General features: G+C 47.0%; 1 protein-coding gene across 2 annotated transcripts in view; it reads right to left on the reverse strand.

Moving 5' to 3' along the window:
* Positions 1–16,334, reverse strand: part of SH2B2 (SH2B adaptor protein 2) — an 81,823-nt gene that overhangs the window by 23,659 nt on the left and 41,830 nt on the right. For both annotated transcript variants that reach the window (XM_075013932.1, XM_075013933.1), the window contains exon 3: positions 6,478–6,579. In XM_075013932.1, the coding sequence (XP_074870033.1) occupies positions 6,478–6,579 (102 nt within the window). The remainder of the gene's footprint in view (positions 1–6,477; positions 6,580–16,334) is intronic.

A 16,334-nucleotide genomic window follows, 5' to 3' on the forward strand; every position in this document is an offset into this window, starting at 1 on the left:
CTGTGTGTGTATAAATACATTCTGGCTGAATGTGGTGGGGGGGGGGGGAGAGAGAGAGAGTGTGTGTGTGTGACTGCAGGGCCAATTTACAACAGAGGTGCTCTGACTAGACGGGAAGGTTTTCCATTCACAAGTACCACACTTACTCTTCCCTCAGTTGTAAACCCACCAGCCACAATCAGACACTCATGGGAAGCAGAGCGTGGAAGTCCACTGCTTAGCCTTGTCTCAGAGATTACAGAGCTCCTCCGTCAAAGGAAAGCTCCAATAGCCAGAGGAGCTAACAGGACCTGTCTCGTCCCCGTGGGTCCAGGCCCCACATCAGTCACTTCCACGCCTCTTCCAGAATGCAGGAACGATTTATACAGTCTGGGTGCTGGGAGTCACTGAAACAAACTGTAACACCCGTATATGACAGAAGCTACTTCAAGCCAGCAGCAGCATCTATGTTCCAAAATGTCTGTCTCTGTGAAGACCTCAACAGGAGGTGTGGCTACGCTATTGTGAGAGCAGGGCGCTCATCAGGGGCTAGCAGTACTCATTCGTCTGCTCTGCTCAGTGCTCATCAGGCCTCCATTGGAGTGTTGTGTCAAGAAAGAGGTGGAGAAATTGGAAAAGGGCCAGAGAAGAGCAACAAGAATGATTTATGGTTGAGAGAACATGAGTTCGGAGGGAAGACTGAAAGAACTGGGCTTGTTTAGTTTAGAAAAGAGAAGATTTAGAGGGGACCTGATAGCTGTTTTCAAGTACCTCAAAGAGGGTTATAAGGAGGAGGGAGAAAAATTGTTCTCCTTGGCCTCTGAGGATAGGACCAGGAGCAATGGGCTTACACAGCAGCAAGGAAAGTTTAGGTTGGACATTAGGAAAAGCTGCCTAACTGTCAGGGTGGTTAAAACACTGGAATAAGTTACCTAGGGAGGATGTGGAATCTCCATCGCTGGAGATATTTAAAGGCAGGTTAGACAGACACCTGTCAGGGATGATCTAGATGGCGATTGGTCCTGCCAAGAGGGCAGGGAACTGGACTCTATGACCTCGAGTCTCTCCCAGTTCTAGTGTTCTATGAACTGACAATGGGGGCTAATGTACATATGAAGAACTTTGCTGTCTACATTCAGACTAGCAAGTAGGCAATGGCTGATTGCCTAAAAAGGGCAGGGACAGGTGATGCATACAGTAACAATCTCCATCTTGGAGTATCCCTAGTTGCAGCACCTGCGCATCTCTTCCCAAAAATACATCTTTGCACATGTGAATCGTCTGAGCTGAGCTGAATTCACTACACAGTTTACCGCATTTGCTAATTTCTTAGGCAGAAGAGGTGTGAGGAAAGACAGGAGTCTGTGAAGGGGCAGACAGTTCTCACTCTCAGACTTCCCAGGCACTCACTTAGTGGTCAGTGCTATGCCAAGTCCTGAAAAGCCAGTGCTTTAAAAGCCTTATAAATGCTTTCACCCTCTCTCCTCAGAGGTAGAAAGCAGCATCTCCACAAGCAACTATGAGCTTTGAAACTAACAAACCAGATAAACTCCTGGGGAAAAACAGGGACCGAAGCAAAGGAAAGAGCCATTATTGTCAGGGAATTATTGGGAACATTTAGGATAGGAAAGAAAGTGCATTAAACCAGCTGCTAATCCAGGACACAATTCCAACTCGTCCATCACCTGCCTTGCTCACCCAGAGAGAGAGTACAAGGAACACACACACACGCATCCTCACATCAGAACTCCAGATACCAAGCACTGTGCCTCACAAAGCTCCTTTGTCCTCATTGAGAGGAGTGTGGGTGAAGTTTGCATAAGTTAGACTTGTCAAGGAACTGCCATCTACAGGAAGGAACCATTTCCATGGCAACCTCTGTGTGCCATGGGGCATTTAGTCAATTCACAGCTTTGTCTTAAAGGCCTGTCAGGCAGTGGGAAGTGAAGGGCCAGGACTTCAAGAAAATTATGGCAAAGAAAAAAGTGATACCCTACTGTGATGGGGTGCAGGCACAGAAGAACCCTTAGGATGTTCCCTGGTGTGCTGATCAGGCCACTGACACCTGCCTTCCTGCTCTCTGGGACTTCCCACCACCCTGTTCTGCTGAGTGAAATCATCTGGCCTCCCCAAGCCAAGGCACAGAGTTGGGGTTACCTTCTCCCTGCAGAGCAATGAAGACACTGATTAATCACAGCTCTGTGAAGGTGCAGTTATAGGGCACAGCACCCAGGAAATCAACCCCTAGCATGGCTCAAATCCCCACACCAATCAGTCACTTTCTGTGCTAAAAAAGATTTGCACAGAGAGGGTTCACTAGATAAGCCCCCGTTATTAACTAAAGGGAGGTATGTACAATGGTAGTCTTCCCTGGGTAATAATTTACACTAGGCTTGATTATAAACAGAAGAGATGTTATTAAGCAAAGCAGTAGGATTTAAGTGGTTATAAATAAAAACAGGCAGGTCAAAGTGAGTTATCAAATTTAGACAAAGCAAACACATAGTTAATTCTATTCTACTAAGAATCTAGTTACTTGTGAGTCCTTACCCTAAATAGCTGTCCTTATATCAGGTGAAAGTTTCAGGTAAGAAAAGATTCTGTCCTGACCTGGGTCTCTAGAACTTTGTAAAGCTTTTCTGTTTCTCCTTAGAGGGTGTCAGGCAATTTCCAAGGCAGGCTGAAGACAAAGATGGAGGAATCCCAGGGCCTCTTTATACCTTTTTCCCTGTGGAGGGAATTCCATTGTTCTCTTTGTGGAAAAGTATACTCTAAAAGTAAATTCCAAGATGGAGATTGTTACTGAGTGGGTCACCTGTCCCTATCAGCCACTGCCTACATGTTAGTTTGAATGTAGACAGCAAAGCTCTTCAGATGTGGATTGACCCCATTGTCAGTTAAATATTGCTAACCCGACAAGCTGTACTCTCACAATAGCATAGCCATGCCTCCTGTTGAGGTCTTCTCAGAGACAGACATTGGAAAACAAATATGCAGACAATACTTATATGTTCCATCTACAACAACAACAAAAAGATACATTCACAAAAATGGTATTTCCGGATCCAGGAGACTCTACCATTGAAAACGACAGGTTACAAGAGGCATTTTGTCCAAAGCATTCCCGAGTTATGTATATGTATGTTCATAGCCCCCCTCCCATAAAGAATGGGGAGAGGCCCATCACATCTACTACACAGGCAGCTTTCCCCTTGACATTTATGATTGAGAGAGCTTTTAACAGGCTCATCCACACCAGGATACCGGTGCCTACACGATTCCCTTTGAAAACACGCTCTACGCAAACAAAGAGAAAGAGGAACAATTTCCGCAGCAGCGGGATGGGACGTGGGTGCCCTCGGCTGCGGGGGTGAAAATGACGAGCACATCAGGTGTCTAACAAACTCAGATGCAAGCACAAGGGTGGTGTAAGCCAGAGGGGTCCTGCACTGGACCATTAGTTAGTGCTCCTTTCTCCTCCAAAGCTAGTCAACTATCACTCCTCCCCGGTACAATTTGCTGCCAGGCAGGCAGGACCGCAGGGGAAATTCTGCATGCGAACAGTATTTTCATCAGTATTCTACATCCAGTGTGTATGATGGAAACCGCTTCAAACTAGCACAGAGTTCTGGAACCTACGTACCTCTTCCCAAAAGACCTCTGGACCCAGAAGAATTTACCAGATTTGCTAAATCTTTAGACAAAAGAGGTGCGTGGGAAGACACGAGCTCGTAACGCGGAGAAAGGTTCTCACTCTTGGACTTTCCAGGGAGACAGTCATTTTACTTCCCTAATAAATGAAATGCAACAGCCAAAAGGTCACCAAGCAAGACCTGCTGTTAGTCAGGGGGCTAGGACGGGGGCCTCATTTGTTCATGTACTTGGAGTCCCTCTTAATATCCCAGTTTCTCAGTTCTATACTTCTGATGGAGACACATTTAAGGCAGCAGTCATGAAATATGGGCGAGGGTGGATGCTGAGTCAGGGATGAGCCTCTCCTACTGAGTCGCCCTCAGTGCTTGTCTTGGCATACCACCGGGACATTAAGCTGGGTTCTGGTTCAGTCAGTGCCAACAGAAATAAGACATTGCCTTGTTCTCTACTTTCTCCTGCCCCTGATCCCCAAGTGCTTTGCCAGGAGGAGGAGCAAATGCTTTTTAAATGACAAACACATAAGGAAGGAAAACAATTTGTCTCAGCTTATACCAACAAGAGGTCCTGTGGCCCCTTACAGACTAACAGATATTTTGGAGCACAAGCTTTCGTGGGCAGAGACCCGCTTCGTCAGATGCATGTGTGGTGGTTCCAGAGGAGGGTCTAATTTTATAGGCATGTGAAAAGGAGACAGCCCCACTCAAGAGGAAGGCCAAAGCTGACAAGGTCAGTTCAGTCAGGGAGGATGTGGCCTGTACACTCAGCGCAGAGAAGGGAACAGAACCCAGGTCTTCAGCCTCAGCCCACTACCAAAGGTGCACCAGCTTGTGAGTTTGAACTGGGACCAAAACTAAAGGGGCTGTTATATGCGTGGAGAGCTTGGTGTTGGGATAGACCTCTTCCAGTTCTGGGGATCTGTCATCTGAAGAGTTCACGCCAGCAGCCAAGGACCTGGCTGCTCATCCAGACACTTGCCCAGCCTAGACTGTGCACTGAAAACAAGGCTATCTTATCTCCGTGCACTTATGTGTGCTAACCTCCTGCCTGTGGCTGTAAGCACTTCGGATCCAACTTAACGGGAGGTGATAGTCCATTAACACAAACATCTCATGAAGAGCAGCTGATGTGAAGTCGCAGCTGCATGAGCCAGAGCCAAGCACTCACTTAAAAAAAAAAGTGTAATTTTAACTCAGCATTCATTGCATGCTCTCGCGCTGCAGCCCAGCACCAAGCCAGACTGCAGCTCTGTGCTTTGGGTGCAGGAGAAGGATGGGGAACCTGGATGGATGGGAACAAAACTCAGTAGCAAAAAGGCAGAGCTCAGCTCTGGCTGGGGGAAGTTGCCTTCCAGCCCAGCTGGAATGCAGCCATTTTCCACCACTGCTTAGACCAGTGGATGACATCTCTGTTTGTCGGGCAAGATTGTTAGCAGCAGTGGCCACCAGCTTGCTGCTCAGGATACTGCAGTGAGCTAATTAATTGTATGTCATGGAAAACTCTTCTCTTGAGTCTCTGTAGCTAGAGAGAGAGAGAGAGAGAGAGAGAGAGACACACACACACACACACACACACACACAGATGGAGACTCTTAATATCCGCTCTTCCAGATTCCCATCTGCTGCATGTGATTCCTCATCCTTAGAGGTCCTACAGCTTCCAATGCAAGTGAGGCTCCTACAGATCAAACAGCATCTGCCAGCCCCTATTGATAAAACCATTCCTACACTATAACAGCAGCATGTACATACCAGGGGGCCACTCCATGAGAGAGGAGAGGCCGCCTTGGAGACTGCCTCTGAGTTTGGATGCATCTCTCTTTGCCAGCCAAACAGGGAGGTCTACCCGACAAATGCATTTTTCAGAAAAGGGGCCTCTTGTGTGCAACCATGCTATATGCAGAGATGCCCAGAAGAGTGAGAAGACAAAGCAGATAATCTTTAAAGGTACTATTTGTCTAGAGGCCCCACTGTTTCAGGTACAAGGGACAGTGCGTCAGATTACAGGCAAAGCAAACAAATAGTAGGAGGGAAAACAAATTAGAGGGGGAAATTAACTTGCCCAAAGTCCACAGTGCCAAAGCCAGGAGCAAACCTCAGGACTCCTGAGCTTCCTCAGAAGAGTTTTACTGCTGGGTAGGACAAGGAGCAAGCAATTGCTGTTTGTGTACAGTGAGCTGGGCTGTAATTGCCCATTGCCTTTGGCCTTCCTAGCAGCATCTCTGTCCTGATGTCAGTCTTGCAGTTACCAGTTGGTTCTGGCACTGGATGAACTAGCACAGCTTTAGCTTTAGTCCCCTATTTGGTTCCCCAAAGATGAGGGGAAGTCAGCATTTTATCCCGGACAAAGGTGGCTTATGCTTACTTACTCTGCTAATGTGCCTGAGCTGGTCATACAGGATAGACTTGAAGGTTTCTTGCATTACAGCTTAATACTGTGGATAACCATGAATGCCTACCACGACTACCTTATAATGAATACATACTGTGCTTATATCTTGGATAAATAATGAATTAGTATAAAGCAACCCAAGAAAAAACACATTATCTGGTATGGCAGCAAGCAGCTTAAGTTTGTGGGCCACAAGGACCTGCAAGCCAACATCTGGCACTGACGTGGTGCACAGCTGATTATTGTCAGCCTTCTGCAGGGAAGAGAATATGCACCATGCACACAAAGTCTCCTTCCTCCCTCAGTCACCTCACCATGTGATGGGACAGAAGGGCACAGGCAGCTGATCTGTGTGGTCATTGGCTTCTGGGGAGTGAGTAGGGGAAGCCCAGAGCTTTGGTGGGTTCAGTAGAGTATCCCAGCATCCAGGGTGCCTTATCAGCCAAGCAGCCTTACCTTCAGCACAAAGGTGTTGTCTTTGTCTGGCATCTCCAAAGGCTTGGTCGTCCGGACCTCAATGATGGCTGAGAGTGGGATGCTCACCTTAGGTTTGGAGGCCTGGAAGAAATAAAAGGCATGAACAGAGCCTGTATAATAACGGTTCTCTCAGTGGATGATTACAGCCCAGCTCACTGCAAAGCAAGCTCCATCCCCAGTCTGTGCAGTTATTAAAAAAAAAAAATTGATTTCCCTCATGTGCCTGATAATGCCAAGATCTTTTAATTAAACCAAGAGACGCTCCAGTGGAAGGTAAGAATTAGCGTATTTCACTGCCAACCCACTTGCTCATTTCAGTGCCTGCTGACTTCCCAGCTCCACGACTACATTAATGTTATGTTTCTCTCTTTTTTAATCTCTCTCTCTCTCTTTGTTAAGATGTGCTGGAAGGCAATAATGCTATCTGATCATACGTAGCACACACAGAGAGCTAGTCAGAGTCAGAGCCAGAGCAGGGCAGCTGGACAGGGACATGACCATTCATCTGGCAGGGAGATAAGCATTTCAATACGTAAAGGACAATATAAGCATTTTGTCTATTGTAGGGAATTTTGACAAAAAATTTCCCGCTGGGGTTGCTTCTGGCTCAGGTACACCAGTAAGAAGCTTTGTGTGGATGCAGCTCCAGTGACTTCCTGCATTTCAACACGGCACACCAGAGCCTCATCTGCCCTAAGGGCAAAATCCTCCACTACCGTAAGCTGCTGTAGCTTCACTGCAGCATTACCCTGATTCACCCCAAGCAGCTCCAGCTCTTGGGCACATTCTGGAAGAGCTGAACTGGCAGCAGCACAGGGGGAATCTGCTCCTAAAAATGCTTAATGTTGACACAGCCACATCTTTCCTCACCCCGGTTCCTGCAGCCCCCAGAGCTGGGTTTATAAAGCTTGGGAAGAGCAGTTTGCCCAAGGTGGGGAGAGGGTGATGGGCAATTGACGTTGCGCACAAGAGGCTATTCTAGATGTGCTTGACTCTACACAATACAAAAGGCTGCACAGTCCCAGCGCCAGAGGCTTTATGATCTAATCTCTCTGCCTCTTTGTACAGCGGGGAGCAGTACTAAAATGCTATGTGGCCAAGCACTCCTGGGATAGCTGTAGCTTACGTGGCCAAAGATACACCTTTGCTGGTCTTGTAAATTCTGGCCCCTGGGGGGTGAAATTTGTCCTACAGGGCAATATCCCTCTGCGCTGTTGGGCAGCTTATGCGTTCCACCCCAGAAGTGGCTTGTTTTAGTGGACAGGGAAGAGAGTTTCCTATGTCTGTAAAGATGTCTGTGACAAAAGCTCTTAACTAAGCATTGGAAGATGCTTTCGAAGTGAATCTTCTCCTCCCATCCCCACCCTCTGAGGCCCAACAGACAAGAACATGTAATCTCAGAGACATAAATGCTGCTCTCTTTGGGGTCTCTCTCTCAGGGCAATGGGATGGCCTCAATACACCACAATAGCCATGGTAACAGATGTACCACCTGATCCACTCCAAGCACTTTGCACGCTCAAGGGCAGCATAAACAATAAGCTGCTGTGCATCTCAGCTCCAGATTTACGGAGCCTCCTTTTTAATAGGGAAAGGGATCGTGTACCCAGGTTAATAGCAAACTTCAGCCCGCCTTGGAAATTGCCTGACACCCTAAGAAAGACAGAAGATTTTACTGGAGACCCAGGTCAGGTTATTCCTGACCTGACGCTTTCATGTTATATAAAAACAGCTATTTAGGGCAAGAACTCACTGTAGAATTGGAATTCGCTATGCATTTTCTGTTATTTTAATTTGTAACTCACTTTGATCTGCCTATTGTTACTCGCAACTTTTTAAATCCTATTATTTTGCTTAATAAAATCTCTTGTTTACAATCAAGCCTAGTGCAAACTGATACTATCTAGGGAAGTTTACCACTGTGTGTATCTCCCTTTTAGTGCCAAAGGGAACTTATATAATGAGCCCTCACTGTGCAAATCTTTTGCACAGAGAGACAAGTATTCATCTGGGATTTCGATCACTTCTGGGGATTGATTTCCCAGGTGCTGTGCCCTGTAAATGCACCTTCCTTGAGCTGTGATTGACCGGTGTCTGCATTGCTCTGCAGGATGGCAGTGACCCCGTCTCTGTGCTTCTCTTGGGTGAGACCACCCAGAGGATCTGGCTCAGCAGAACAGGGCAGTGGAGAGTCCCAGAGAACCAGAAGGCAGGTGACAGCACCCAGATCATCACACTGGTGAGCATCCCAAGGGGCCTTATCTGACTGTACCCTGTCACACCAGCTTCCACTGATGTTTATTTCAAAGTGCCCAGTCACCCAGTGGTACAGGAGCGGGCCTCAAGTCTGACTTCTGAGAACATTAGTACTTCTTCCCATGAAATCAATGGATCTACTCCCACTAGAAAGCATTGTAACTGGTAGCAACAACATTTACAGGAGTGGGCCCCAAACAGATACAGCTCTTTGGACTGAAAGGTGCTACACAAATGCACTACAATGGTCAGTAAAACCTTGTCTGCTAGCCCATTTGAGGAACAATCCCAGATTTCTAGTAAATTGGCCCCTAAAATTATCACAGCTTGGGACGTAGTGAGAGTTTCTCTTAACTAAACAGGCTGACTGGCTAATCCTCACCAAAGTCGTGCACTGAAATTCAAAGCAAGCCTCTAGATAAGGAGCAGGAAGGCAACATAATCATCAAAAAAACAAGGAGTTACCCCAAGTGCCCCTATAACTGTCCACATACAGACTTGAACCTGGGAACCTCAGCACAGAGGACCTCTATAGCTTGAGCTAACGGCCAGCTGGCTTGGAGCTCAGGCGGTACAGGACACTTATTCTTTCTTTGTGAAGTGGTCTAGGAACCATGACATGGGACAGTTAACCACATGCAGTGTGTGGGTTACACGTCCAGACCCCTCAAGGATAGAAACAGGTTTGTGATTTCAGTACAGGTTAATTCCACGGGCAATTAAAAGGCTGTGTTTTTATTTTGTAAGTCAGCGTTACCGAGAAAGAGGAACCAAGAAGCGGCTTTCCCTTCCCCTACGATTTCATTTGGCAGGGACTGGGAGTCGCGTGCCCAATTCCAACGTGGGACTTTACGACCAAGTTACTTCCATTGCAAGAATCCAAGTGAGTGAGGAACCTGACCTTTAGAGGTGCTGGGCACCCCCAGAACCAAGGGAGCCATGAACCACTGCACCAGCTGAGCTGTCCCCCACAATCGGGTTTCTCATGCTTTGTCTGAAGCAATGAATTTGCAGAAGCCGCTGGGCTAGGGGGGTTATGTTTAACCGGATGCAGATCAGAAAAGAAGCAGCAGCTGTTTAAGGAAGAAAATAAATAGGACACCAGCTCTGAGAGGTAGAAGGAAGAAGAGACTTTCTCTGACTCTTCTCAGGAACAACTGCCAAAAGAGCCACCAGAGCAAGTCTTCACGGAGCTCCCAGCCCTGCAAAACACTGGCACACGCAAGTTGTCCCAAGTCAAATGGGCTCACTCCCCAGCAGAGTAAACTTTCTTCCTGCTTAAGCACTTGGAGGATTAGGCCCTGTGCTTGACGGGTGGCTGTAGGACCCGCTCAGAGACTCCTGGCAGGAATTAATGGGGGCAGGCAAGGGGATTTTTGAACTTTGAATCACACTCAGAACCGCTAGTAGAACACTACAGCAGACTCCTGACTTATGTGGGGGTTGTGTTCTCAAACTCTGCCCGTAAGTCAAATTTCCCACACAATGCGGGGAGCCAGGAAACCGACCAGAGCTGGTGCAAGTGCAGGGGAGCCATGAACCAGGCAGCAGCCTGGCTCCTGGCTCCCCTCTGCTGGCAGGAGCCAGGAAACTGACCAGCACATTGCTAGTCAGTGTCCTGACTCCCCATTACTCAGGGAGCCAGGCACAGCTTCTCCCAGCTGAGGGAAGCTGGGAAGAAGAACTGTTTTTCTCTTGGTCTTCCCACAGCTGGGAGAAGCTGCACCGGGTTAACAGCCATCGAGCAGCTTCAAGTTACACTTACTGTGCGTTAACGCAAGTTAAGTGCAACTTGAAGTCATGCATTACAGGGGTTTACTGTACTGTGCCACACACTTCAAGCACCACATTTAATTCCCCTTAGCATTTTCAATCACTGTTAAAAAGTACAATATACACTGGAGAGAGTTTTCATTTATTTTTTTCCCTGCAAATGAAAACTTAATTGCCTCTATTTTTACAGGACCCACAGAAGAACAAAGTCATGTGTTCTTGTGCACACTCAGGGCAAAAGTTTACATTCTTTTCCCACAGAGGCACAAAAAAAACAAGGTTAGAACCCCAGGGTGAGTTAGAAGTGGTAATAGAGGAATATTTGCCAAATGAAGAAGAAATATCATTTGGAAAGGAAATTTAAGTGAATGACTTCAGCAGGGTGTAACAATAATAAAAAGACAAGACTATTTGTATAAAAACTTAAGAGTACATTTTAACATTTTTTTTTTTTTTTTTTTTTTTAAAAAAAAAAGACAAAGGGAGATATTTAATACCTTAACTGCTGGTGCTGAAAGGGACTCCAGAGGGGACAGGAAGGTAATGCAGCAAAAATTAAGTAATTAATTAAATAAGCAAACTAAACCTCTCGCTCCATCTCCAGTTCTCCAGGGGACATTAGAAAGATTAGACGTCAGTGACTGGAAACCAGATATTTCACTTGTTTGGTGACAACCAGAATTCAGACACTATAAATGGTTTCACCCTAATGGATTTTCCATGTGTTCTGATCTGTTATGTACATGGGTGTTTTTCCTCTAGCTCAATTTCAGGTTAATACACTGTGAGGAACAGTTTATATTTGACGCAAATATCTTCCTGAAGTGTATACACATCTCTCTCTCTCTCTCTCTCTCACACACACACACACAATTTTTATTGAACGTAAACATTCCTCTGCCACCTTGTAACAAGAGTAAGGGTCTGATTTCAAATCGATTTCAGATCAGTGGAAGATTCCCACTGACTCCAATAGGTTTTGGAGTAGGGACTTAACGTGGTAGGACCAGGCTGCAAAAACGACTCATCAATAGGATTCATCCAGTTCCATCATGGAGGATGAATGAAATACAAAAACCAACAGCAAGACAAATGGCACAGAGCACACTCCGAATTAAATATTCTTATTAAATATAACCTTAAATTCATGTCTCGATACAAGTAAGAGCTTAATTTTAAATGTGGCACACGATCTTCTCTTTTGTCCACCGGAAGGTTAGTCCAGCAGCCTGGGTGCTCGCCTGAGACTTACCAGACCGATGGTCAAATTCCTTACTGTTCTACGGACTTCCACACTTTTTGTATGACCTTGGGCAAGTCACTTAGCCCCTTCTGTGCCAAAGTTTCCCCATCTGGGCAACACAGATAATACCGCTTCCCTGCCTTATGGGGGTGCTGGGAGGAAGCATGCATTAAAGGCAGTGAGAGGCCCAGATGTGGTAACAATGGGGACCATGGATGGGCGATCCCATGGCTTGCGGAACCAAGACCCTCTCCCCCACAAGCCCCTTCTGCCTGAGCCCCCCCACTATGGCCACCGGGCCCCACCATGCGTACACACACTCGCACACACACACGCACTGAGGCTGTTGGCCCCCAGCCCATGGAGCTCTGGGGAGCCATTGGTACAGCTGCAGCCATCTCTGGAGCTCCAGGGAGCCAGAGGGTGGTGTGGCTGTGACCACCCCTGGAGGTCCAGGGAGCGAGTAGGCGGTTCGGCTGCAGCCAGTCTGGGAGCTCTGGGGAGCTAGCAGGGGGCGCGGCTGCCTGGGCCCTAGTCTGCCTTCTCCAGCCTCTACTACCCACAAGAGCAAGGTGGGGGAGCGGGCCTGGGGCCCTACGATGCAGCATGGGTGGGGCCAGGTGAGGCAGTGTGGGAAAGCATTGCCTCACCCGACTTATGGATACCCGCCGTCCATGATGGGGCCCATATAAGTTCATTCCATAAAGCAGATCAGGCTTCATCCCTCTGTGTCTCAGCTTCCCCAACTATAAAGTTGGGGTAATAACTCTCTGACACCTGTTTGAGAGATGCTCAGAAACATACAGCAGAAAAGGCGTGACATTGCCTAATGAAGCTACAGTAGCTGGCGCCTTTTTCTGAAACTTTCGTTAGAACCTTACAGAAGGAAAAGAGTGCAGGAAAAAAGAAACGAATGCTCCGAAAGGTATGTAGCAGAGACGATCCTTTGGAGAGGTGTGCTACGAAAGAAAATGCAGGACCAATATGGTTAAGATTCCCCTGGCAAAGGAAACCAAAGTCTTTCTTCTCTCTGACTGAAAGGTTATGGGTGGGGACAGGTTGCCATCTAAATCCTATATTTAAAAAACCCCATAATTACAAAGAAAAAACCCTAAATCCCAGACTCCACAAAACTGCTGATTTGGAATGGGGATTAGTTGCCCACTGAAACTGCAGACGAGCCTAAACGCCAGAGAGGTGATCATCATCTTTCGACATGAATCTCTGTGGTGGAGCCCCAGTCACTCACTCTGGGTCCCACACTTCCTGGTGGCCTTTTAGTGCACCTCAGGGGCTCGCGGTGACCCTCACACGGCCTCTTGTCTTTCCAGAGGGGAGGGATGCTTACCGAGCCACTCTCTCCACAGGCAAGTCTTCAGTGTGAGGCAAAACCCCTGCAGCAGTTCTTGCTCTCCCTTAGGACATGGGGAGGTGTAGTGGGAGCATAGGCCCACCCACTGCTCTGGGCTTGGCCCAGGGACCCTGAATGGAGGCACCTGATGGGGCTTCTCCTTTGCCCCAGTGGCAGCAGCCTTTCCCAGGGCCACTTCTCCACCCCGCTCCCCCTATCACCTTCCCTCAGCGACCTGGTGGGGCTTTCCCCTTTTTCCCAAAGCCCTGCTCTCTCAGTACTTCCGCCGTTCCTGGTCTGCTCCTTCCATCACCTGGAGGATCCATTTTCAGGTGACCCTCCTGGCCTTAACTGGCCACAGGTGTCTAATTAGCCTGCTGCTCTTAGTGAGTCTCAGGTGCCTCCTGTGCAGGAAACAGGCACCCACCTCACCCTGCTGCTCCCTGCATAATTGGCTCTCCATTACGCTCCTGCAGCCCACAGCCTGGGCTCTGCTACACACCTTCCATTTCTCTAGCTCCATACATCCCACAGGATGTGGCAGCATTTTTATAGACTTACCCCCTGCTTCACACAACAACTACTTCTTCCACCTGCTACTGCTGCAACAAACCACGGCAGCTGTTTAACAGTGCCCAGGAACACATCACGCTGCTTGCAGAAAAGATGTGGACAACACTTTTCTGGCTGAACGCTCCCCTGCAGTTCAGGTGAGTAGAACAGAAAGCTGGATTTGCCTAGGGCTCTAGAGGCAGCATAATTATTGTGACAAAGTGCCCAGGGACCTTTACTAATCAAAAGTGTTTAGGACCTTGGCTTTGCTTCTCACCTGAAAGAGAGAGAACAGTTTAAGGATGTACTGGGGTATTGATCCAGTACCCCTTCAGAGAAGAAAGAGGGCCGCCTAATGATTTATCACTACCTGCCTGATGTACGGCACCTTTACAAGTCTCCAGGGGCCCAGGCATCTACTGGCGACAGGCACAAACTCCCTCTTCCCCCAGGATGATGTCACTGATATCTGGCCAACGAAGCTGGACTTGATTAGGGAGAGTTTGGTCTGGGTTCCATTTAATCCGAGCCACCAAGGTTTTCAGATAAATGGATCACAGCAGAGAATCTACAGAAAAGGGGAGGATACACACCAATTTTCACTCCTTCCCAATGCTCCCAATGCCATTTCCTCTACTTTCTGCATACAACTGTGACTGAACCTTAAAACAGGGTTGGATCCGACTGGAAAGGACTAAACAACTTAACTCGGCATCAGAGACAAGCTAAGGAGACTATGTTTGGATCTGGACACCATTTATAATAGGACAGGTGTCAGAGGCCAGATCAGAGACAGGAGTCAGGTAACACAGAAAAAAAAAAAAAAAACCTCTTAAGTGCCTGATTTCATGAGACCTCACCCAAAAATCTCACAAATTTTTAGCAGCATCTGGACCAGTGCTAGAAAAAAAGCCCCTTGTTCTGAGCAGAGGTTAAATTGTAATTCAAGTTAGAAAGGGTCAGGAACCGAGATCCTAATTTTAGTCTGTTTCTAGAGCAAATCTACCACCCCGAGGGCAGAAAGGAGGCGTGGCTGGGGTTTTTTATGCCATTTCAGTTCCTTGTGAAGCTGTCACAAACAGGGGTGCTGGGTTCACAAGTCGCCTTCCCACCTGGAGGTGGACGGGGCTAGGTCAGGCCCTGTATAGTGCATATCCGAAACATGAATGACGGTGCTAATGAGCAGAGGGAACTTGAGACCGCTCAGGCTTGTCACAAGCTATTTTTACACCCCCAACAGCCAACTGGTGAGCAGCACCTGAGAGAACCTTGTTAATCAGAACGCTAACGGGCAGGGAGATGTGGAGGCCCCACCTAGGCTCAGACACGTGAATGTTTCCCCGCTGAAATGAAAGGTTCCTTGGTGCTTGCGGAGGGTCCTGTATGTTAAGAATGGCTTTAGTGGGTCAGACTAAAGGTCCATCCAGCCCAGTATCCTGTCTTCCAGCAGTGGCCTATACCACTGGGAGGGAGTGGACTGAACAGTTAATGATCAAGTGATCGCTCTCCTGCCATTCATGTCGAGCCTCTGACAAAAATCATTTTCTGTACCTAGTGACTGGAAGATAGCCAATGTGACACCAACCATTAAAAAGAGCTCTAAAGGTGATCCTGGCAATTATAGACCAGTAAGTCTAACATCAGTACTGAGCAAATTAGTTGAAATTATAGTAAAGAAGAAAATTGCCAGACACATAAATGAACATAATTTGCTGACGAAAAGCCAACATGGTTTCTTTCTGTAAAGGAAAATCATGCTTCACTAATCTTCTAGAGTTCTTTGAGGGGGTCAACAACCAAGGGGGGCAAGGAGGATCCAGTGGATCCAGCATACTTAGATTTCCAGAAAGCCTTTGACAAGCTCCTTCAGCGAAGGCTCTTCAGTAAAGTAAGTTGTCATGGAACAAGAGGGAAGAGCCTTTCATGGACTGGTAACTGGTTAAAAGACAGGAAACAAAGGGTTGAAATAAATGGTCAGTTTTCAGAATGGAGAGGGATAACTACTGGTGTCCCCCAACGGTCCATACTGGGACCAATCCTATTCAACATATTTATAAATGATCTAGAGAAAGGGGTCAACAGTGAAGTGGCAAAATCTGCTGAGGATACTAAACCGCTCAAGATAGTGAAGAACAAAGAAACAGACTGTGAAGAACTTCAAAAGGATCTCACAAAACTAGGTGATTGGGCAACAAAAATGGCAAAAGAATTTTAATGTTGATAAATGTAAAAGAATGAACATTGGAAAAAATAATCCCAACTATACATACAAAATGATGGGGACTAATTTAGTCATAACCACTCAAGAGAGAGATCTTGGAGTTATTGTGAATAGTTCTCCAAAAACATCCACTTAATGTGCTGTAATAGTCAAAAAAGGAAACAGAATAGTATGACTCATTAAAAAGGGGATAGAGATTAACACAAGGAATATCATTTTGCCGCTTTATAAATCACTGGTATGCCCAGATCTTGAATATTGTGTACAGAGGTGGTTGTCTCATCTCAGAAAAGATATATTTGCACTGGAAAGGGTTTGGAATGTGTGCCATATGAAGAGAGATTAAAAAGACTGACTTTTCATCTTAGAAACAATATGACTCAGTGGGGGAGAGGGATATGATAGAGGTCTATAAAATCATGACAGCTATGGAGGAAGCA

The sequence above is a fragment of the Carettochelys insculpta genome, chromosome 19 (assembly GCF_033958435.1).
Source record: "Carettochelys insculpta isolate YL-2023 chromosome 19, ASM3395843v1, whole genome shotgun sequence".
Lineage (NCBI taxonomy): Eukaryota > Metazoa > Chordata > Testudines > Carettochelyidae > Carettochelys > Carettochelys insculpta.